The sequence below is a fragment of the Muscardinus avellanarius genome (genome assembly GCF_963383645.1).
Source record: "Muscardinus avellanarius genome assembly, chromosome: 1".
Lineage (NCBI taxonomy): Eukaryota > Metazoa > Chordata > Mammalia > Rodentia > Gliridae > Muscardinus > Muscardinus avellanarius.
This window is the reverse complement of record NC_137786.1, coordinates 114,398,953-114,421,437: the sequence shown is the minus strand read 5'-3', so window position 1 is coordinate 114,421,437 and position 22,485 is coordinate 114,398,953. Positions and strand designations below refer to the sequence as shown.

Below are 22,485 nucleotides of genomic sequence, written 5' to 3'. Positions count from 1 at the left end.
TGGAGATATAGCTCAGAAGTAGAATTCCCTTGGGTTCAATCCCGAGTACAAACAGTCTTTGTTTGGCTTCTTTGTCTCCCACAGGTGATGGCGCTTATTTCCTCCGTATGTTGTCCTTGTTGGAGTAGTTCACCTTTTGCTGCACCCCAGTTTGGAGATGTAGGGAGGATTTTCACTAGGCTTTGAGACCAGTACCCTAACATATCTTTGACTGAGTGCAACAAAGGCACACAAATGATTGAAAGGTGTTTGGTAAAAGGGCGTTGCTCTATATAGATGAGCCTGGAGTGATGGCTTCTCAGCCATTAGTGCATCAGCACTAGGAGTTTGTTTTGACAATTACTTTTCAGTATTCTTATTTCACTGGGAAAAGAATCTCAGGGCAGTGGTCTACCATCTGTTCTCCTTCCAACCCACTTCTGTCCACAAGTGTACACTTCTTTGTTTTCCATAAGTTTGGAATTTTTTCAATCTACCTAGCGCTGTGGACACAATTCCCTTTAAATTATGCATCATGTGGTATATGTGCACAATGGAATTCACTCAGCCATAAGGACGAACAAAATTATCCCATTTGCAAGAAAATGGATGAAACTAGAAAATATTATGCTAAGTGAGATCAGCCAGTCTCAGAAAGACAAGGGCCATAGGTTTTCTCTCATATGTGAAAACTAGAGAGAAAATAACAAAAGGGACTTCAGATAAATGAGGAGAGAGACTAGTAGAATAGTGGAAGAGGACTGGGGAAGGGAGATGGGGAAGGGAGAAATGAGGCTGAAGGAAAGAAACAGTTCACATAATGCTATGTCCACATATGAAGGAATCACTACCAATCTCACTAACATATGGGGAATGAGGACAAGGAGGAGGTGGGGGATCTGGAGGGAAACACAGCAAATGCTGTGTGCATGCATGTTTTGAATATCACTATGATTTCTGATTAGAATGCACCAATAAAAGTATTTTTAGGTATGTGTCACTGCTATCTCACCTATGGCCCCCACATGATACCTGTAGACGTTATAGAAAAATCAAGAAATATCTGGCATTTGTAGAGGAAGAATTAAATTATAGAGACTTTCAACCAGTTTTTAAAAGCATACCTATGGAAAGATAAAGGAATGTAAACCAGACTTCTTTGCCCTCTGCTAAAAGACTTTTTCCTCCAAAATACTCTTGTTACTACTCCCAAATGAACCCTTGAGTTCTAAATATGCATTATGAATCTTTTCTTCTTTTAGCTACAAGCACTGTTCTGTCTGACTGAATTATCAGGCTTCCTGTTGTCTCTTGTTCCTACATGTACCTTCTAGGCAGACTTTGCAGTTGGAGGCAGGGGCGAAAGTAGCGCGGTACCAGATTTCACAATCTCGTTTTCCATCTGGTGTTCCTTCAGCCAACCTGGGAAGCACCCCAGGATCTTTTTTTTTGGGGGGGAGGGAGCCCACAAGGATGCCCAGGGCTTTTGATGGCTATCATATCATCATCTGCCCTTTTAAATATAAACACACATTTTTATTGTTAATTGGATTTTGCAGGTTTTGCCAGCCTAGGTGGTGGTAGTAACCTCTTGACCTATAAAGATTATAAAGAAGGAAAATAAACGTGGGATTCAGGGAGAGTGGGAGGTCAATGAGTTTATAAGGAGAAGTACTTATAAGGAGAAAAATAAGGTAAACCAAAGAGAATAAACTAGCAACATGGCAGTGTAGATGATGTTATGGTATAGACAAAATCCAGGTCAGGAAATAGAGGCTACCCTATAATCATTTTAAGATTTGGAACTGGTGACCATGACAGTTTCCATTTTATGTGCATATGTAGACAGTGTGTGTGTACGTGTACACACATGAGCGTCACATGCACAAAATTAAGGAATAGGAATAAAGACTACTTGTAAAAGCTTATAAAGATTCTGGAATAACTGAGAAGAACAGTAGTCTGCTGTTATGTTCCAGAGAAATACAGAGATTTTTTATTTATTGACCAAAACTGTCTTTGAGAAAATATCATTTTGTGGACTTACTTTAAACATGATGGATCATGGATTAACAATGACCTAAAATGCACAAAAGAGTACTTGTGCCTGTTTATTTCTGTTAGGAGAGTGTCCAAGTAGCTGTGGTTTTGTGTGTGTGCTGAGTATTGAACCCAAGGTCTCATGCATGCTAAGCATGCCCCATACCACTGATCTAAACTCCTAGGACCATGGAAGTGGCTTTTACTCTCTGAAATTCTTACATCTGGTCCCACTTAATTTTCTTGAGTGAAGGTTGATATTTTAGGTGCACAGTGGCTCACATCAGTATTTTTTTAAAGTTACTCTTCCACAAAGGTTTATAATAAAGTATTCAACAACTTTGATTCCTCTGACTTTGTTTCTGGAGGTCTAAGTTACTCTTAGGAAGTTATGTTAATGCTGACAAGCTACTGTGATCCCTGCTATGATTTATATGAGTGTGTTTGCCAGGTGTCTTTGTTGAGTTTTGTTTTAGCATTGAGTTAGACTGTGTATAGTTATTTGCCAATGGTTTTTGTCCCCGTTTTTTTTTTTTTTTAAGCCCTGGGTTATACTGTTGGGAATTTAGCAGATTTAGGGAAGGGCATTGCCCGTTGTAGGTAAGAAGTCATAATCTCCCTGCCTGCCACCAGGCCTGAAAAGTACCTATGGATCTTAGCATTAGGAAAACCTCATCAAAATTGGAATTAAAATTCCTCTGCTGGATGGGAAAATTACCAGGATATGATAGTGGACACAAGCTAGCCTACTTGTTCCATCATGAAGAAGTAGTTCATTATTCTGCGCAAGAGATTAACTGCACATTGAAGGGGGGAGTTGAGGAAGATGAAGAAAAATGAAAGAGGTGGCAGGCTCCTTAGGATTTGAGCTTTGTCTTCCAAGTGTATTCATAGCATCTGCTGCCACACAGTCCATCAAATGCTGAACAAGAGAAACTCCTCCATCTCTTTTTCTGCAAAGTAGCCTTCATGACGATGTGATATAGTGTAACTTATTCATTCTATGACTCTTCTAGATCACCTACAGTGAGCCAGGCCATTTGCCGAGGGCTAGGGCTAAATAATGAGACCACCTATCCCCTGCCTTCTGGAAGCTTGTAGTTTTGGGGGAAACGATAATAGAAAACATTAAATTTGCAGATAATCCAGCCAGATTAAATATGGTGTCAAACCATTTAGGGTAATTTTGTTGAAAAGTGCCTGAAACATATCCTGGCTAACTTAAACAAAAAACGGAGTGAATTGGTAAAAGGGAAATTGGTGGTTACTTTACCATAAAGTAACCTCTAATAGTGGAAATTAAAGGGCAGCCCTTAAAGGCTGTAGATGAATCAGTGCCAGGCAACCGTAGGTACATTTGCTCAAGATTCAAGTTGCTGGAGAAGATATCTGGATGCAAATTAGTACACTTGCCCATTTTTATCTAGAGGGAAAACAGGGTGCTTATGTAGTTTCACAAAGACTGTGTGCTGAGGGACCATTTCCCTAAGAGAAAACGAATGCTAGAAAGGAGTCCTCCGGGAACATCATAAAATGTAGCTGTTGGTGTGTCTCCCAGGGTTGCTGGACAGTGAGTAGGTGTATGTTTTATTTGGGGCATATCCAATGTTGAAGCTGAAAATGTAGGATCATTCACTAAAAGTTATGTGAACTCATCGGCACTTCTCTCCGTTGGCTTGGTCCTAGTGTGAGCAGTCACACCTCATGAGAGAGCATGAGGATGTTCAGGAGCGCACCACGCTGCGGTATGAGGAGCGCATCACGGAGCTCCACTGCGTCATTGCGGAGCTCAGTAAGAAGATAGACCGTCTGCAGGGCACCACCATCAGGTATGCAGCTCCAGGCTTCATATTCTCTACATCTTTCTGTGCTATCTCCTGGCTATTGGAGTTGAAGTAGCCCCTATGAATTATAATGATGCTTTCTTTGTAGCTAAAATTTTCAGTTTATAGTACATTTTCTCTTTTTTATTGATCAGGAGCTTTCATCTCCATTATTCTGCTCTATCTTGAGCCTCATCTTAATCGTAGAAGGTAGACATGATGGGAACTGTGACTCAGTTTATTGATAAGAGTATAGTGTTAGAATAAAGTCAGAAATTGAGTGGAAAATGTTGGGTTTTTTTTGGGGGGTATGGGGATTAAATACAGGGGTGTTCTTCCTTTTAGCTATAACCCTTAGCCCTATTTTATTTTTTATTTTGAAACAGGGTCTCAGTAAGTTGCTGAGGGCCTTGCTAAGTTGCCAAGGCTGACCTTAGACCTGAGGTTCTCCTGTCTCAGCCTCCCAAGTGTTGGAATTACAGGCATGTGCCACCATCTCCAGCTAGAGTGAAATGCTTTATTAATAAGTTCTCAGTGCAGCTTCCCTCTGTCTTAGAGACAGACAGTATTCCTACAACCTCTTTTATTCACCAGGTCATCTCCAGATGGATAGGCTGTGTGCCTCCCTTTGGGATTTGGAGAGATTCCAGAAACCATGCCTGTGGCTTATAATTCAGCCTTATAAAATAATCTATTAATTTTCTAGATAATCTGTTAGTATTTTGAGCTTATCTAAAGCTGCTAGTCAGCATTGACTTACCCACTAACCAAAGTGCTAAGACAGGAAGCAAAATTTGATATATCAGTTTATAGGTGAGAGCGCTGGGCTGTAAAAATACAAGTTCCTTGCAATTACATTTAGTGGAGGGGGGATCTGAACCCAGAATATCTGCCTTTACTTAACTTTGCTTTGTGATTGTCAGGGACTGCCTCCCCTGGGTACCCAGGTCTCCAGCATGCAGTGCTTAGTTGGTTATATCTGCCCTGACTTAGCCAAGGATGAGAGCTGTTTTATCTTTCTGGTGGCCAGGGAATACTCCTAAAGAAATCAAATGGTGGCACCTGCCTTTTTAGAGAAAGGATGCTCTGTCCACTGAATGCTTATATAAGCCATCATTAAGTGTCTTAGAGGCAGCTGTTTAAGTCCTCCCTCTGGAAACCTAAATCAAAAGAAACTTTGCATGCATTTTGTTCCAATTCAGAGAGTTACCGTAATAACGGGGCTTTTTGATGAGGGTACTGATGGGCATCTGTTTTCTGGGCAAAATTGTGGAAAAATTTGCACTGAGCTAGAGCCACACAATAAATTTCATACTCTAATTTAGAACTTAAAGGCTTTTAAATTGTATCCTCGTCTTCAGAGTGATTGTAGGTTAGACATACATGAACAGCAAAGAATGTTCAGTCCGAAGATGATTATAGCATATTTAAAGGAGCCTAACAGAGGATGTTGGCAAATGTTTAGTTTCCATTAAAACACATTCCACTTTAAACACTTGAGAAGGTGAAAGCAAATGAGCTCAGTGAATTGTGAAAAAATGCAGCGTGCATTACCTGGAAAACTCAGTTTCAAGATGTTTACATTGAGCATAATGGCCAAACTGGTACACTTTAAAATAAAGTCAGCTGCTTGACCATAAACACCTATTGGCGCCTCTCATTTAGAGGAAGATTGCATTTGCATAGTTTTTATGTTAAATTCTGCCAGTGTTAGCCAGGCATGGTGGCGCACACTTGTAATTCCCACACTTGGGAGGCTTAGACAGGAGGATTGCGCAGGTTCAAAGCCAGCCTCAGCTGGCTTAAGAGACCCTGTTTCCAAATAAAATATAAAATAGGTTTGGGAGTGTAGCCTGGAGGTATAAGGCCCCTGGGTTCCATCCCCAATAGCACCAAAAAAAAAAAAAAAATTCTGTCAGTTTTTATTAGGTAAATGAGCTTACCCTTCCTTTATGGGACTTCCTAAATGGCTGTAAGGCTCAAAGACATGGCGACCAGGGGGCAAGGCTCTTCTTGCCCTCTGAACTCTAGAGGCTAATGCCTCTCCCCAGCCTCCAGCACTCCTGGGACTCTGTCCTCAGCTCCTGCTATGGTTGGTAGCCCCAGTGCAGTAGGATCCAGGCACCCTGGATGAACTCCAACTGCCCCAGCAAGCTCAAAGTCCAGAAGAGCTATGAGCATTCTAGTCGGTTCTGTTAGAGCTGGTACTACATCACTTGGAGACTTTATTGTCACTGTGTTTTAGACCTGAGTTAGCAATTCATTGGAAAAGTTGAAAATCACTAGTAAGGGAATGTGTATAGTTTATGTAGGCTACGATATAGCCACATTTAAGCAGTATTGAAGAGCAAGGGGAAAAAATGACAATCTCAGTTTAAATTTTGAACTCAGGTCACAATTAGAGAACCAAGAGTCCTCTGTGACTGTCCCCGGAGGATGCTCCATCACTTAGAGCCACAGGGCTGATGTAGTGAAGAATCAGACACCAAATTAATTCCTTCCTTCCTTCCTTCCTTCCTTCCTTCCTTCCTTCCTTTCCTCCCCCTCCCTCCTTCCCTCTCTCCTTCCTTCCTTCCTTCCTTCCTTCCTTTCCTCCCCCTCCCTCCTTCCCTCTCTCCTTCTTTCCTTCCTTTCCTCCCCCTCCCTCCTTCCCTCCTTCCTTCCTCCTTCCTTCCTTCTTTCCTTCCTTCTTTTCTCTCCTTTCCTTTCCTCCCCCTTCCTCCTTCTCTCTCTCCTTCCTTCCTTCCTTCCTTCCTTCCTTCCTTCCTTCCTTTCCTTCTTTCTTTTCTTTCTTGTACAAGGGACTGAACCAGGAGCGTCCTACCTCTGAGCTGCACCTCTAGCCCTTGTTTCATTTATTATTATTATTATTAATTATTATTATTATTATTATTATTATTATTATTATTTGGCACTGGGGTTCCTGGAAGCCCTTCTACCTCTGGGCTACACTCCCCAGACCTATTTTTACATTTGGAAACAGGGTCTCCTAAGCCAGCATGCGCGGCTGGCTTTGAACTTGTGTGATCCTCCTGTCTCTGCCTCCCAAGCGCGGGGATTACAAGCGTGCGCCACCACGCCCGGCGTGTTTTATTTTTTATTTTGAAGCAGGGTCTCACTAGGTTGCTGAGGCTGGCCTCAGACCTACAATTCTTCTGTCTCAGTTTTCCAAGTAGTGGGATTACAAGTGTATACTACTGTGCCCAGTTGCCATATCACATTTTGTAAGTGAAAATTGAGCATTAACAGGAAAAGATAAAATGAGATTAAAAGTGAGATAAAAAGATAAAATGAGACTTTGAATGGGGGCATTTGGGTAGTTTCAAATAGGCCCTAATACTTAGCAATTACAAACCCTGCTGGACTTTCTTCCTGAAGAAGAATCCTCTCTCTCCACCTGATAAAGCTAGTCCCACCTTTCTTGGATTACAAGTGACATTGCCCCAAGTAGGGAATGGCAGGGATTTCATGTCTCACTCTTGCTCTAGTGCCCTTTATCATTAGGGCTAAAAGTCATCAAATTCCCTCATGGCCTAGAGGGACAAGTAAAAAATTCAACCTGGGAAGTTATAGCAAAAGATTTGTAGGATTTTGTTTATATGAACAGAGACTGGGAGTATAGGTGTGGATTTAGGACCTTTGGGTTCTGGACCAGAATGGGAAGACTATAGAGTTAGATAGATGATGAATTTATCGATATGACTATTGGTACCAAAGAGTCTGGGTTCGTTATGTTACCTCCAGCAGTTTGATTAGCTGAAAACTAGGTTTAATGGAAAGCTACACTCAATAATGGTGAAAAGCCACAACGTCCCTAGTAAAATGAGGAAGGAGTTCAAGACTTGGGGAGCCAGAAAGGTGGGCGATGACATCATTAAAATGGGATCTTTGGTGCCACCAAAAACGACTGGAGTCATTGTGGCCTTGGCCTCTGTATTACTGCTCAGCAGGATCACAGTAGTGATGAGTGGTTTGAGCTGTAGGGATCTTTGGTAATAGTTAAACTCATCATGGGGGAGGGTGTCCTCGCAAATTGACATAAATAAGCAGTCTACAAAAGTTTGGTCCGTGTAGTGGAGAAAACTGTATTTTCATAAATAGACTGACTGACTTGTCATCACAGTGGAGAATCATGGCTTCTTGTCCAATTCCCTTACCTGACCCAGTTCACAAACTCGGAGCTTTTTGAATGAAGGTGAAGGTGTCTTACAACCCCGTCACCAACAGATACGATAGATCTTCCTTGTATCCGTTCCTGAAAGAACTTCAACCACTCACAGAGGTGACTGTGTAGTGGAGAAATGATGTAATCATATTCTGGGGGAGGAGGGAATTACTGAACATTGGTTCTGAACTGATGGTAATTCCTGGAGATTCAAAATGCCAGTAGTCTACTGGTAAGAGTGGAGATTTTGAAAGTGTATTAGTCTGCTCGGGTTACCATAACGAAATACCATAGACTGGGTCTTAAGCCACAGAACTCTCACTTAACACAGTTCTGGAAGCTGAAAATTCCAAGGTCCAGATGCCAGCTAATTTGATTCCCCAGTAAGGATTTTCTTTCTGGCTTGAAGATTATCCCCCTCTCCTTGTAGCCTAACATGTCAAAGGAAAAAATGAGACAGCAAGCTGGCTAGTGTCTCTTCTTACAGAGGTGCAGATTTCAGCATGAGGACCCCACCCTCGTGATGTCACCTAAACCTAATTACCTCCCAAAGACCTCTTCTTCAAATATCAGCATTTTGTAGGGAGGGCTTCAATGAGAAAATTTGAGGGTGTGCAGTTCAGAAAGTCAGGCAACAAATATGGCCTGAATCTATCCCATAGTGGATCTAGTTGTGACCCCATCTGAAAAGTATTTTTCAGTGCCCTGAACTTGTGATAAATGCTTCTGACTAGCAACAGTTTGTGTTCTTGCCTTTTTTGCACCTAAGGACCAAAATGGGAGGTAGTAACTCTTCTCATTCATACATCTAAAATTCCACTTTGAAAATGTTATTGCTGCTTGCTCTTATAACTCCTAGCTCTATTGATTTGCAAGCCTTAGTTACCAAGGGAACGATGCCTCCAGCAGAAAACATGAAAAGGTTCTCTCAACCACTGCCTGGTCTTCTGGGTATCCCATACCACTAAACCACATGTAACAAAGATGGTGATTGTAGTGCCTAGCAAGGGTGCCTAGCATGGATTGTTACTATACTGTGGGGCAATAAAGACTATGTCTGAAACATGGGGTTTTCTAGGATCCCTCCTAGAAATTGTCCAATGGCAAAAGTTAGTAGATTAGAGCAATCTAATACAGGGCCAGGCTTTTTTTTTTTTTTTTTTTTTTTTTAATTTTATTTTATTGGTGCACTGTATTCATACATCATAGTGGGATACAAACTTTTGTAGACATACATGCACATATCGCCCAGTCAGCCCCCACCCGATCCCCACCCCATTCTCTCCCCATCCCTCCTTCCCATGCTTGGCTTAGTGGTTGACATCTAGTATTATAGCAATTTATCCAAAATTAAAAATGATAATCTCACATAACAGTTTCATTTGTCTGATACCAAGCGTTTGATGATTTAAAGATAGCATTTCAATATTTCTTTTTGCTTTCTTTCTTACTAGAGCATATTTTTTTCTGTTTCTTTTTTAGGTGAAACTATCATATATTTATATATTTATTTTTCAGAAAAAAATCTATCCTAATATGGAGTATGAATTCTAGATACCCAAAACGATCTTGAAAAAGAACAAAGCTAGCAGATATATATTTTCTGATTTCAAACCATATAAAGCTACAATAATTGAAACAGTGCAGTACTGTTCTAAAGGCAGATATATAGACCATTAGAGTTAAATACAAGCCTAGAGCTAAATTCTTCCCTATATTATCAAGTTATTTTTGACAAGGTTTCCACGAACATTTGGTGGTGGAAATAATAATCTTTTAACTAAATATTGTTGAAAAATAATAATTACATGGAAAAGAATAAAATTGGACCTTTACCTAATCCCACATACAAGTATTAACTCAAAATAGATAAAAGACCTAAATATAAATCTTAAGACTATAAACTTTTAGGAGAAAATCCGGGTCATAAAACCTCACAACATTGAAATTGGCAGTGATTTCTTGGATATGATTTCAATGGCACAGGCAACAGAAGAATATACAAACTCCCTAAAAAATAAATAAAAAAAAATATTGTATATCCAAAGACAATGTAAACAGAGTTAAAAGTTACTAATAGAATGGGATAAAATATTTCCAATTGCTGTATCTGAAGGTATATTAATATTCCAACTAGAAATCCTAAAAATTAACAACAATAAAGGCAAACAATACAACTTAGAGATAGGTAAAAGACTAACATAAATAATGAATCTCCACAGATAACCAATCTTAGTTGTCTGTTGGATGGAAACTCTTGTTTCTCTGGTTCTGGTGAGTGTTACCTATTTCTTCTTTGTAGTTAATCTCTTTGAGTATTTTCTCTAGCGCTGGTTTTGTAGACATAAATTCCTTCAGTTTCTGTTTGTCATGGAAGCTTCTTATTTCTCCATCTAATTTGATAGAAAGTTTTGCTGGATAGGAAATTTTTGGCTGGAAGTTGTTTTCTTTCAGAGTTTGGAATATGTTACTCCAAGCCCTTCTGGCTCTCATGACTTGGTTTGGGAAGTCTGGAGTGATTCTAATTGGTTTGCCTCTGAATGTCAGTTGGCCCTTTGTTTTTGTTGCCTTTAAGATTCTCTGCTTGGCTCCCACATTGGTCATTTTGACAATTATATGGCGTGGGGATCCTCTTCTCCGATCCTGTCTAAAGGGAGTTCTATAAGTTTCCTGGATCTGTGTATCAACCTCTTGCTCTATATTTGGAAAATTTTCTGCTATTACTTCCTTGAAGAGATTGTTGATCCCTTTGGTATCACTTTCTTTTCCCTCCTCTATTCCAATTATTCTTAGGTTAGCTCTCTTAAGATGGGCCCATATTTCTTCAATGTCAGATTCCTGCTGTTGGAAATTTTTTTCTAGATTAGAAACTATGCATTCATTTTTGGATTGCTCATCTTCTAAGAGCGAGATTCTGTTCTCCATGTGGTCTAATCGGTTGTTTGTGCTTTGAATTGAGGCCTTTACTTCATTAATTGCATCCTTTATCTCTTTTTGGCTCTCTCTGAGTTCTTTTCGAAGCACCTCTATTATTTCTACAGTTATTTTCCTGATTTGATCTTCTAGAAATCTCTGATTTTCTGTTTTATCAGGTTCTGATGTTGTGGGGTTGTGCACATTCATTACTCCAGTGTTATTCCTCTTTCCCATGATTTCGGAGATTTGTGCCTTCTCTGGGTTCTTCCCTTGGGTCACTATGGCTTCACTTAAGGTGCTCTGGATCTCGAGTCTGTATTATCTCAGACCCCACTACTTCTTTACTGTGTTGTATCACAGAGTCTCCGACCCAGGGAGTCGATAGAGGCTGCTTTAAACTATGGGGGGTGCCAGGTTGCACGTTCTCCTATGGTGTGATATCTCTGCCACCACCACTCCCTCACTGGGTCAAGTCCCAGGAGGCACAATACTGCGATTTCTCCTCTGTGGCCCGCAATTTGACTCACTGTTCTTGAGTACGCAGATGTAGCTGTACTGGACTCGGTGAATTCACTGCTGCTGCCGCCGCCGATGGCAATATGGCGCCTCTGCCACGCCCTTGGCCATGAGGCTGGCGTATTTTTTCTTCTCTGGTTTCGTTTTCCACTCTGAATCCCTGCAGCGTGTGCTGAGCTCAGCCACTGGGAGCTTTAAATGCTGTCTGCGCCGAAAGATCCCGCCTGGCTGTTCCGCAGCGGCTCACCTGGCTTGCTGTAGCCGTCTGTTGAGTTCGCCGCTGCTGCCGGCAGTATGGCACTGCTGCCGCGTCCTCGGGCGCGTGTGTCTCCTCTGTGGCCCTGAGCTCTGTTCTCAGTCCGCTTTCTCTCTGGAGCCTGGTGGTTTTTTTTGTTTTTCTGGTGATGGTGTTTTCTGGCTATGAAAGGCGCTCTTTTTGTGGTAATGGAGATTGGTTGTTAGCGGGACTCTTAAGCCCCGCTTTTCTCGGTCGCCATCTCAGGGCCAGGCTTTTGGGGAATAAAGATTTTGCATTAGCCAGGCAGGTGGTGCATGCCTGTAATCCCAGTGTTTAGAAGGCTGAGACAGGAAGATCGCAGGTTCAGGACTAGCCTCAGCAACCTACCAAGACAATATTAAAAAAACAAAACAAAACATATGCATACCTATGTTCATAGCAGCACAATTTTTAATAGCCAAAATTTGGAAACAACCGAGGTCCCCATCAACAGATGAATGGTTTGCAAAGTTATGGGAAATACACACAATGGAATTCTATTCAGCTATAAAGAAGAACAAAATCACATCATTCGTAAGAAGATGGAAAGTGCTGGAAAGAATTATGTTAAGTGAGATCAGCCAAACACAGAAAGAGAAGGGACATATGTTTCCTCTAATATGTCCAAACGAGTGAGCATTGGGGATACCAGAGGGACTCCAGATAATGGAAGGGAAATATCAGCAAAGTTTGAATGGAAAACTAAGAGAGAAAGGAGGCTGAACTTGATTGATGAGCGGCTATTTCCAAATAGGTGTAAAAGTACGAATATAGCAAGGTTAGCCCGGGTATTAAGTATCAGAAGGGAGGAAGGAAAACGAGGGGTGGGGGAGGGCACCAAACACAGATTAAATGTATAGCATTCACTTTCAATAAAAAAAATAAATAAAATGATCAACATAATTGTAAGCCTTTATAGCAGATAATAATAGATGACAGATATTCTACTGCTATATTTTATCCTTAGAAACTAATAAGTTTGTCCTTTCATAAAGGCACTGTGAAACTAAAAATGCCACTGTAGTAGTTTTGTGTTTTCTGAGGTCATTTGTAGAATTAATACTAAATATATACAATATTTTGATGGAAATGGTTTTATTCCAGAATAGCAAAGATGTGGTATTTTGTTTAACAGATAAATTTAATTATTGAGCAATGAGGTCAAAATAATGATCAAATTACAATTATTTAGGAATTCTTATAATAAAGAAATTGACAACAATATCCCTAAAAAAAAAAGCTGAGGTTTTTTTTTTTTTTTTTTTTTTGGTGGTACCGGGGGTAGAACCCTTCTACCTCTGGGCTACACTCCCAGACATATAGATAGATAGATAGATAGATAGATAGATAGATAGATAGATAGATAGATATAGATATATACACACATATACATATATACACATATATATATAATATTATTTATTATTTATTTATTTGGAAAGAGGGTCTCTTAAGCCAGTGAGGCTGTCTTCGAACTTGCGGTGATCCTCCTGTCTCCACCTCCCAAGCACAGGGATTACAAGCGTGCGCCACCATGCCTGGCGCTGAGATTATTTTTATAGCTCAGAGGTAAAATGCTTCTGGGTTCAATTCCTAGTACCACAAAGAAAAAAAATTGGATGACCTCAATATGTAAAGAGCCAATTCTCACTTGCTGAGATGCTGGCCAAACATAAATGAAGTCTGGATTTCCTAGTAGAAGAAGGAAGCTATAACTACAGCAGCTATAGCCTTAGGGAGAGTTACAGAAAAAGTGGCTAGACTGTGCATATCTTTTAGCTTATTTATGTATATATGCCTTTTCTTTTCTCCTTTATTTCCCATCATTATTTTATATAGAGAGAGTGAATCAGTATTGGTGAAATTCATAATTTGGTGCTTAGGTTACATGATATCTAGGTGGGTTTGCCATTTAACTAGAAGAGGAATGAAGATTACCTAAGCAGTCACCATAACTGATGGGTGCTTTGGGGCTCCCATTTTGAGAAGCTGAGCTCATGTATTGAAGCTGAATTGAGGGCTAGTAATGAAAGGTTGGTATCATTGATGTTGCCTTAGGAGATTTCAGTATGACCAAGAGAGTTTGTGTGGCAAGTCACTGAGTAGTCAGTGGGTAACCATGGTGGGTATATCCTGGCTCTTGGTACACTCCCACCCGTCTCTTTATTTCCCCAGAATCAAAGGGTTCTTGGACCCTGGGCCTGCTTTCCAGACCCTTTGACCAGCTGGTTCTGGATAGTTTAGGCTCTGCCTGTGAGATGTACTCACATGGGTCTGGAGGGCAGAAGGAGGTGGGTTCTCTTCTCCATAGGTCAGGGTGGCAGCTGCCATATAGTCCGGCAGGCAGTGGGCATGTGGTCTGCATTGCCTGGCCAGACCCTGCTGCTGCAGGCAGGTGTGAAGGCAGCAGACCCTGACTTCTGAGGGCACATACTGCGATGGCAAACCTGAGCTCTGGTGGCCTCCCTCCACCTACCTTCCTTCTCCAGCCTGTCAACAGTTCTGCAGGCCGAGAACTTCCTAAATGTCTTCTCTCTGAGCCTTCCAGTGCATTTTGTTCTAACTGGACCCTGCCTAATGCACCCTAAATCCCATCTCCTAGTCTGAAACACCGAGCATTTTATATTTATGGCCCTCTAGAAAAATTTGATTCATGAATATTTTAAATAAATTAGATCTAACAATACACATTCTATTGTAATAATGTATGTTTTCCCACTTAACCATGGATTACTTTTTTTTTTGTGTGTGTGTGGTACTGGGATAGAACCCAGGGGCATTCTACTTCCGAGCTACACCCCCAGCCTTAATTTTCACTCTTTTATTTTGAAACAGGGTCTCACTGAGTTGCAAAGGCCCTCACTAAGTAGCTGAGGCTGTCCAAGAACTGCAATACTCCTGTCTCAGCCTCCCCAATGCTGGGATTACAGGCGTGCACCACCATGCCCAGCCATGGATGACTTTTTAAAGATGTTTCTTTGACATGGAGAGATTATATAATAGGATAGGGAAAATTAAAAAAAAAAAACATTAGTAAGTCTCTTTAGATGTAAAAGGAGAAAAAGTATGTCTAACCAAATTAAACATAAGCTTCTTTCTTTTCCAAGAAAATTATTTTCTTTTCTCATTAAGCTATCCATCAGCCTTTCACTATCTGCTCTTATGACTAGTGTGTGTTCTCTGTTTCATTTCCCACTTGCTTACCATGCTGCTTTCTGGCTTCTGGCCCAAGTTTTTCTGAACCCCTTTTACTGTGGACTTAATTATGTGCCCCTCCACCCATCTGTCTATTTATCATCAGTATGATATATATGGAGACAGATTTTGAGGGGTGGTTAGGGTTAAATGAGGTCCTGAGGTGGAACCCAATGAAGGAATATTATCCTCAGAAGAGTAGATACTAGACAGCATATGTCTGTCTGTCTGTCTGTCTGTCTGTCTGTCTGTCTGTCTGTCTGTCTTATCTATGCCATTTTGTTTGGACAGCCTGAGTATAGTAGGACATCTCTGGTGATGTCTTTCTTCTTTCCTCCTCCTCTTCTTTCCCCTCTTTCTTGTTGTCCCATTCTTTTTCTTTGTTGTGCTGGAGATTGAATTCAGAGCCCCATTTTTGCTAAGCACATCCTTTACCACTAAGCTACACCTTCAGTCCACCTAACTTAAAAATTCAGTGTCCTCTTCTTGTTATTGGTCTCTTTCTATAATATTTGACAAGTGCTCCTTCCTTTCTGATGTGATGTGTTCTTTAAACATCTAGGGCCCTGCAGGTCCTGGTTGTTTCCTCCTTTCCCCCAAGACCCATCCTCAGCCTCAGCCCTTGTCCTGGGCTATCTCCCCAGAACCTTTCATCTTGAATCCCAAACCACTAACTAGTGGACTCAGACACAGTATAACCAGAACCTATTTGCGTTCCAGCAAACATGTTGTTCTAATTAATTTACACATAGAGAGTAAAATATAATGAAATAAAAATAAAACCCAGAAAGATAAGATATATTTTTATCTCCCTGTCTTCCTATGTAGTATGTATGCATATATATATATGCATAATGAATATATATAATAATGAAGGTATATATATAATATATATATACCTTCATTTTTTGCAAGTTCTTGTATATGAATCTCAAATCTTATTAAGACAAGGTTGGATTATTATAGCTGTGGAAGAGTATGTATGTCAAAATCCCATTTCTGTAGTTATTCACCAAAAGATTCATAGATGAGTCTGACCCTACTCTGGCATGTGGGAGAATAAGAGGAGGTAGAACTGAGGGAACAATCAAGATTATACTCATCACTGTTCCCTCAGGTAGATTTTATAAGAGAAATGAAAAAAATTCCCATCTATTTAAAAAATATTTTGTTAAAGAAATGCTAGTTATTATAGGGCAGATCTACCTTTAATTATAAAAAAGACAGAACATGGTTCAACAACAACTGCAAGAGAAATAACAAAAAAACCCCAGCAGGTCAAGTGAGTGGGCTTTCTAGGAACAATTGACAGACAGCGCCAAGGCAAGTGCATTACCATCTGGGTCTTCTTCCTAGTTCATTCCAGCCCAGCGACAAGGCATGGATGTACATTCCAAAATACAGTTGATATGAGGATAGTTAACAATGTGGCATTTTGTGAAATGCTGCTAACTCTGTGGTACTTCAGCTTGAAATCTGGAAGGCATGATGAGAATTATACTTTCAGTGACTTTCCCTTTTCTGATTAGATTATTTGACCCCTAGACAAATTTTTATTTATTTTTATTATTTATTTATTTATTTGGTGGTACTGGGTTCCTGGAAGCCCTTCTACCTCCAGGCTATACTCCCAGACCTATTTTATATTTTTGAAACAGGATCTCTTACGACAGCGCGGCTGGCTTCGAACCTGCGCGATCCTCCTGTCTCCGCCTCCCAAGCGCGGGGATTACAAGCGTGCGCCACCACACCCGGCAACCCCTAGACAAATTTTTAAAAAAGAAGGAAAAACAAAAAATCTTTCCTCTCAGCCAAAATATTAGGTTGTTGTTTCATGTGTCATGAGCACTAAGCTTGGGAATTGAGATGTGCTACCAACATGTCGTGTTGTATGGTGTAATACAAGCTGCTTCTCCTCATGAGGCTTAGTCTGTTTTATTTTTTAATAAAGGTATCTATCTTGGCTTACCTGGTCTTTAAGATTCCTTCCTGCTTGTCAGCCTGTGACTTTTCTGTCACTACTGGCCACACAGGCATGCACACAGTAGAGTGCCGGCCTCCTGAGGAGAATCTGCCTTCTTTTGCTGTTAAAGCTAGTAGGAAGCATTCATTATTGCAGGTCTAAATAAAGCAACTTGGAAGCACTTTGCAAATGTTTCTAAGTGAATAGAGTCATGTAGAGTCCTGTGAGGTGATCCTTATGCTCAGAGAAACACTTGAGAACACTGTAATTCCGTCGCTATAAAATGTCCACTACAGGCAGGGCTGGGCGTGGTGGCGCACGCTTGTAATCCCCACGCTTGGGAGACTGAGACAGGAGGATCGCACAGGTTCAAAGCCAGCCTCAGCTACTTAGTCAGGCTCTCAGCAACTTAGTGAGACCCTGTTTCCAAATAAAATATAAAATAGGTTTCTGTTTTAGTGGTTTAATGAGGTAGCTTTTTGGACTTTTTCACATGTTTCTCTCCAGAATTAGCATTAGCAATGGGTGTTGTTTTGGGAATCATTTCTCCCCACCACACATAAAAAAAGGAATATTTTTTAAAATTTTTTTATTGGTGCACTGTATTCATACATCATAGTGGGATACAAAGAAAACTTTTGTAGACATACATGCACATATCGCTAGTCAACCCCCACCCGATCCCCACCCCATTCCCTCCCCATCCCTCCTTCCCATGCTTGGCTTAGTGGTTGACATCTAGTATTATAGCAATTTATACAAAATTAAAAATGATAATCTCACATAACAGTTTCATTTGTCAGATACCAAGATTTTGATAACATAAAGATAACATTTCAATATTTCTTTTTGCTTTCTTTCTTACCAGAGAATATTTTTTTCTTTTTTTTTTTAGGTGAAACTATCATATATTTATATATTTATTTTTCAGAAAAAAAATCTATCCTAATATGGAATATGGATTCTAGATACCCAAAACGATCTTGAAAAAGAACAAAGTTAGGAGATGTATATTTTCTGATTTCAAACCATATAAAGCTACAATAATTGAAACAGTGTAGTACTGTTCTAAAGGCAGATAAATAAACTATTGGAGCTAAATAAAAGCCTAGAGCTAAATTCTTCCATATATTGTCAAGTTATATTTGACACGGTTTCCATGAACATTTGGTGGAGGAAATAATAATCTTTTAACTAAATAATGTTGAAAAATTAAAATTACATGAAAACATTTCAATATTTCGCTTTGCTTTCTTTCTTACCAGAGAATTTTTTTTTTCTATTTTTTAGGTGAAACTATCATATATTTATATATTTATTTTTCAGAAAAAAAATCTATCCTAATATGGAATATGGACTCTAGATACCCAAAACGATCTTGAAAAAGAACAAAGCTAGAAGATATATATTTTCTGATTTCAAACCATATAAAGCTACAATAATTGAAACAGTGTAGTACTGTTCTAAAGGCAGATATATAAACCATTGGAGTTAAATAAAAGCCTAGAGCTAAATTCTTCCCTATATTGTCAAGTTATTTTTGACAAGGTTTCCACGAACATTTGGTGGTGGAAATAATAATCTTTTAACTAAATATTGTTGAAAAATAATACTTACATGGAAAAGAATAAAGTTGGACCCTTACCTAATCCCATATACAAATATTAACTCAAAATAGATAAAAGACCTAAATATATATCTTAAGACTATAAACTTTTAGAAGAAAATCTGGGTCATAAAACCTCACAACATTGAAATGGGCAGTGCTTTCTTGGATATGATTTCAATGGCACAGGCAACAGAAGAGTATACAAACTCCCTAAAAAATAAAAAAAATATTGTATATCCAAAGACAATGTAAACAGAGTTAAAAGTTACTAATAGAATGGGATAAAATAGCCGGGCGTGGTGGCACACGCTTGTAATCCCCGCGCTTGGGAGGCAGAGACAGGAGGATCGCGCAGGTTCGAAGCCAGCCACGCACGCTGGCTTAGGAGACCCTGTTTCCAAATATAAAATGTAAAAAGAGGTCTGGGAGTGTCGCCCGGAGGTAGAAGGGCTTCCAGGAACCCCAGTACCACCAAAAAAAAAAAAAAAAAAAGAATGGGATAAAATATTTCCAAATGCTATATCTGAAGGTATATTAATATTCCAACTAGAAATCCTAAAAATTAACAACAATAAAGGCAAACAATACAATTTAGAGATAGGTAAAAGACTAACATAAATAATGAATCTTCACAGATAACCAATCTTAGTTGTCTGTTGGATGGAAAAATCTTGTTTCTCTGGTTCTGGTGTGTGTTACCTATTTCTTCTTTGTAGTTAATCTCTTTGAGTATTTTCTCTAGTGCTGGTTTTGAAGACATAAATTCCTTCAGTTTCTGTTTGTCATGGAAGCTTCTTATTTCTCCATCTAATTTGATAGAAAGTTTTGCTGGGTAGGAAATTTTTGGCTAGAAGTTGTTTTCTTTCAGAGTTTGGAATATGTTACTCCAAGCCCTTCTGGCTCTCATAACTTGGTTTGGGAAGTCTGGAGTGATTCTAATCGGTTTGCCTCTGAATGTCACTTGGCCCTTTGTTTTTGTTGCCTTTAAGATTCTCTGCTTGGCTTCCACATTGGTCATTTTGACAATTATGTGGCGTGGGGATCCTCTTCTCCGATCCTGTCTAAAGGGAGTTCTATAAGTTTCCTGGATCTGTGTATCAACCTCTTGCTCTATGTTTGGAAAACTTTCTGCTATTACTTCCTTGAAGAGATCGTTGATCCCTTTGGTTTCACTTTCTTTTCCCTCCTCTATTCCAATTATTCTTAGGTTAGCTCTCTTAAAATGGGCCCATATTTCTTCAATGTCAGATTCCTGCTGTCGGATTTTTTTTTCTAGATTAGAAACTATGCGTTCATTTTTGGAATGATCATCTTCTAAGAGCGAGATTCTGTTCTCCATGTGGTCTAATCGGTTGTTTGTGCTTTGAATTGAGGACTTTACTTCATTAATTGCATCCTTTATCTCTTTTTGGCTCTCTCTGAGTTCTTTTCGAAGCACTTCTATTATTTCTACAGTTATTTTCCTGATTTGATCTTCTAGAAATCTCTGATTTTCTGTTTTATTGGGTTCTGATGTTGTGGGGTTGTGGGCATTCATTGCTCCAGTATTATTCCTCTTTCCCATGATTTTGGAAGTTTGTGCCTTCTCTGGGTTCTTCCCTTGGGTCACTATGACTTCGCTTTAAGGTGCTCTGGATCTCGAGTCTGTAGTATTTCTGACCCCACTTCTCCTTTACTGTGTTGTATCGCAGAGTTTCCGACCCAGGGAGTCGATAGAGGCTGCTTTAGACTATGGGGGGGTGCCAGGTTGCACGTTCTCCTATGGTGTGATATCTCTGCCACCGCCACTTCCCCACTGGGTCAAGTCCCAGGGAGTACAGTACTGGGATTTCTCCTCTGTGGCCCCCAATCTGACTCACTGTTGTTGAGTTCGCAGATGTAGCTGTACTGGACTCGGTGAATTCACTGCTGCTGCCGCCGGTGGCAATATGGTGCCGCTGCCATGCCCTTGGCCGTGAGACTGGTGTATTTTTTTCTTCTCTGGTTTTGAGTTCCACTCTGAGTCCCTGCAGCGTGTGCTGAGCTCAGCCACTTGGAGCTTTAGATGCTCCGTGCGCCGAAAGATCCCGCCTGGCTATTCCGCAGCGGCTCACCTCGGCTTGCTGTAGCCGTCCGGTGAATTCACCGCTGCCACCGGCAGTATGGCGCTGCTGCCGCGTCCTAGGGCGTGAGGCCTGTGTATCTCCTCTGTGGCTCTGAGCTCTGTTCTCAGTCAGCCTTCTCTTTGGAGCCTGGTGATTTTTTTGTTTCTCTGGTGATGGTGTTTTCTGGCTATGAAAGGCGCTGATTTTGTGGTAATGGAGATTGGTTGTTAGCGGGGCTCTTAAGCCCCGCTTTTCTCAGTCGCCATCTTCCCGGAAGTCTCCAAAAAAAGGAATATTACTATCACTTGAGAGTTGCCATACATACAGCAAAAAGGAGGGAACAGCAGAGTCACTCTCAGAGGTTGATGCTGTGTCCTTAGCAAGACCCCAGGCTGTGCAGAACAGCCTTAAACACATGACTCAGAATCTTGTCTCTGCAGATGGATAGTGGCACATGCCTATAATCCCAATACTTGGTTGCCTGAGACAGGAGAATGGCAGGTTTGAGTTCCATGTGTGGTAACTTTGTGAGATCCTGTTTCATAATAAATAAAAAGGCCAGGGGTATAGCTCAGAGGCAGAACACTCCTGGTTTGATCCCCAGCAACACACACACATGCTCACACACACGCATTCACTCATGTCTTTGTAATACTGCTCAGTACCAGCAGTGTTTTGACCATACATTCTCTTGATGGACCACTGCTCCCAAATGATGATGAAAACCCCAGCATATCTGCTACACATACTGCAATCAAATTGTCAATGTACAGAGCTTCCTGAGAGAGTTTGTTTTGTCATTTTCCTGTCCCAGGAGGTACAACTTCCTTGCAAAAAATGATGCTGATGGGATATGAAAAAGATACAACTCCAAAGTCAGTGGGAGATGCAGCAGGGCTGCCCACATCTCCTAATATTTAGGCTCAGTCAAACCCACTTTTAACTCCATTCCTTGTACTACAAAAGCTTCTCTGATCTTCTTGCAAGGTAGCTTTCCACCTCTTAATGACTATTTATTTTGTTTGCATGTTTTTGCTGTAGAATGTTTACTCTGGTTACCATGGGAGGAACTTTGGCCAGGGAATGGCTATGCTGTTTCACCCCTTCCCATGAGATCAAGGACACAAAGGTTCTGTTCTTTCTTCCTTCCCATGTTATGCTTCCACAAAAGAAAGACCTTGGCGACATTTACCCCTTCTCCTGAATTCCTAGACTCCCCATATCATAATTTTATTTCTAACTCACCCTCATCATTTGCCTCCTTCAGTATAATAAACTCTTCTTTTGATCAAAACTGCCCAGACCACAAGTAGCCTGAGTGCCTCTCTACCTCAGGTTCCCCCCGGGCCCCAGGTTGCAGCTATCCTGAAGCCCGTCATGGAGCTCCACGCACACACAGCTCCTCTCAGCCTACACACGTGCCCTTTGACCCTCATGGTCTGTTTGACCTCTTCCTGCCTTGAGCCAGGCATGGTGGCACAAGTCTATAATCCCAGTACTTGGGAGGCAAAGAAAAGAGGATCACAGGTTTGAGGCCAGCCCCTGCAATTTAGCAAGACCCTGTTTTAAAACAAAATAATTAAAAATAAAGTGCTAGCTCAGACTGTCCCTAAGTTCAATCCCAGTATAAAGGAAAAAACAAAACAAACACACAAAAACCTTCTTGCCTTGAGATTCGTCTGGAGTGCTGCTTCCTCTTGAGGTCTTTCCTGGTCCCCACCCATTGCCAGCCTCACATGTTCCTCTGGAGTCCACCCACAGGATTAGGTTAGAATAGATTTGAACCTGTTTGTCTCCTGGAACACAATCTCTCCAGTCTTTGCTTTCCTGTCCTTGATTTGGTGCTCAAATGCGTGGAGTAGGGATCTCGCTTGTATTCCAGGACACCAGAGCCTCCTACCTGCCGTGATACTGCTCC

The 22,485-nt window shown here is 40.7% G+C and overlaps 1 protein-coding gene across 1 annotated transcript in view; it reads left to right on the top strand.

Moving 5' to 3' along the window:
* MCC (MCC regulator of WNT signaling pathway) overlaps positions 1–22,485 on the top strand; it is a gene marked incomplete at both ends in the record, with an annotated part of 309,641 nt that overhangs the window by 173,418 nt on the left and 113,738 nt on the right. The window contains one exon of the mRNA XM_080711825.1: positions 3,706–3,848. Coding sequence (XP_080567951.1) covers positions 3,706–3,848 — 143 coding nt within the window. The remainder of the gene's footprint in view (positions 1–3,705; positions 3,849–22,485) is intronic.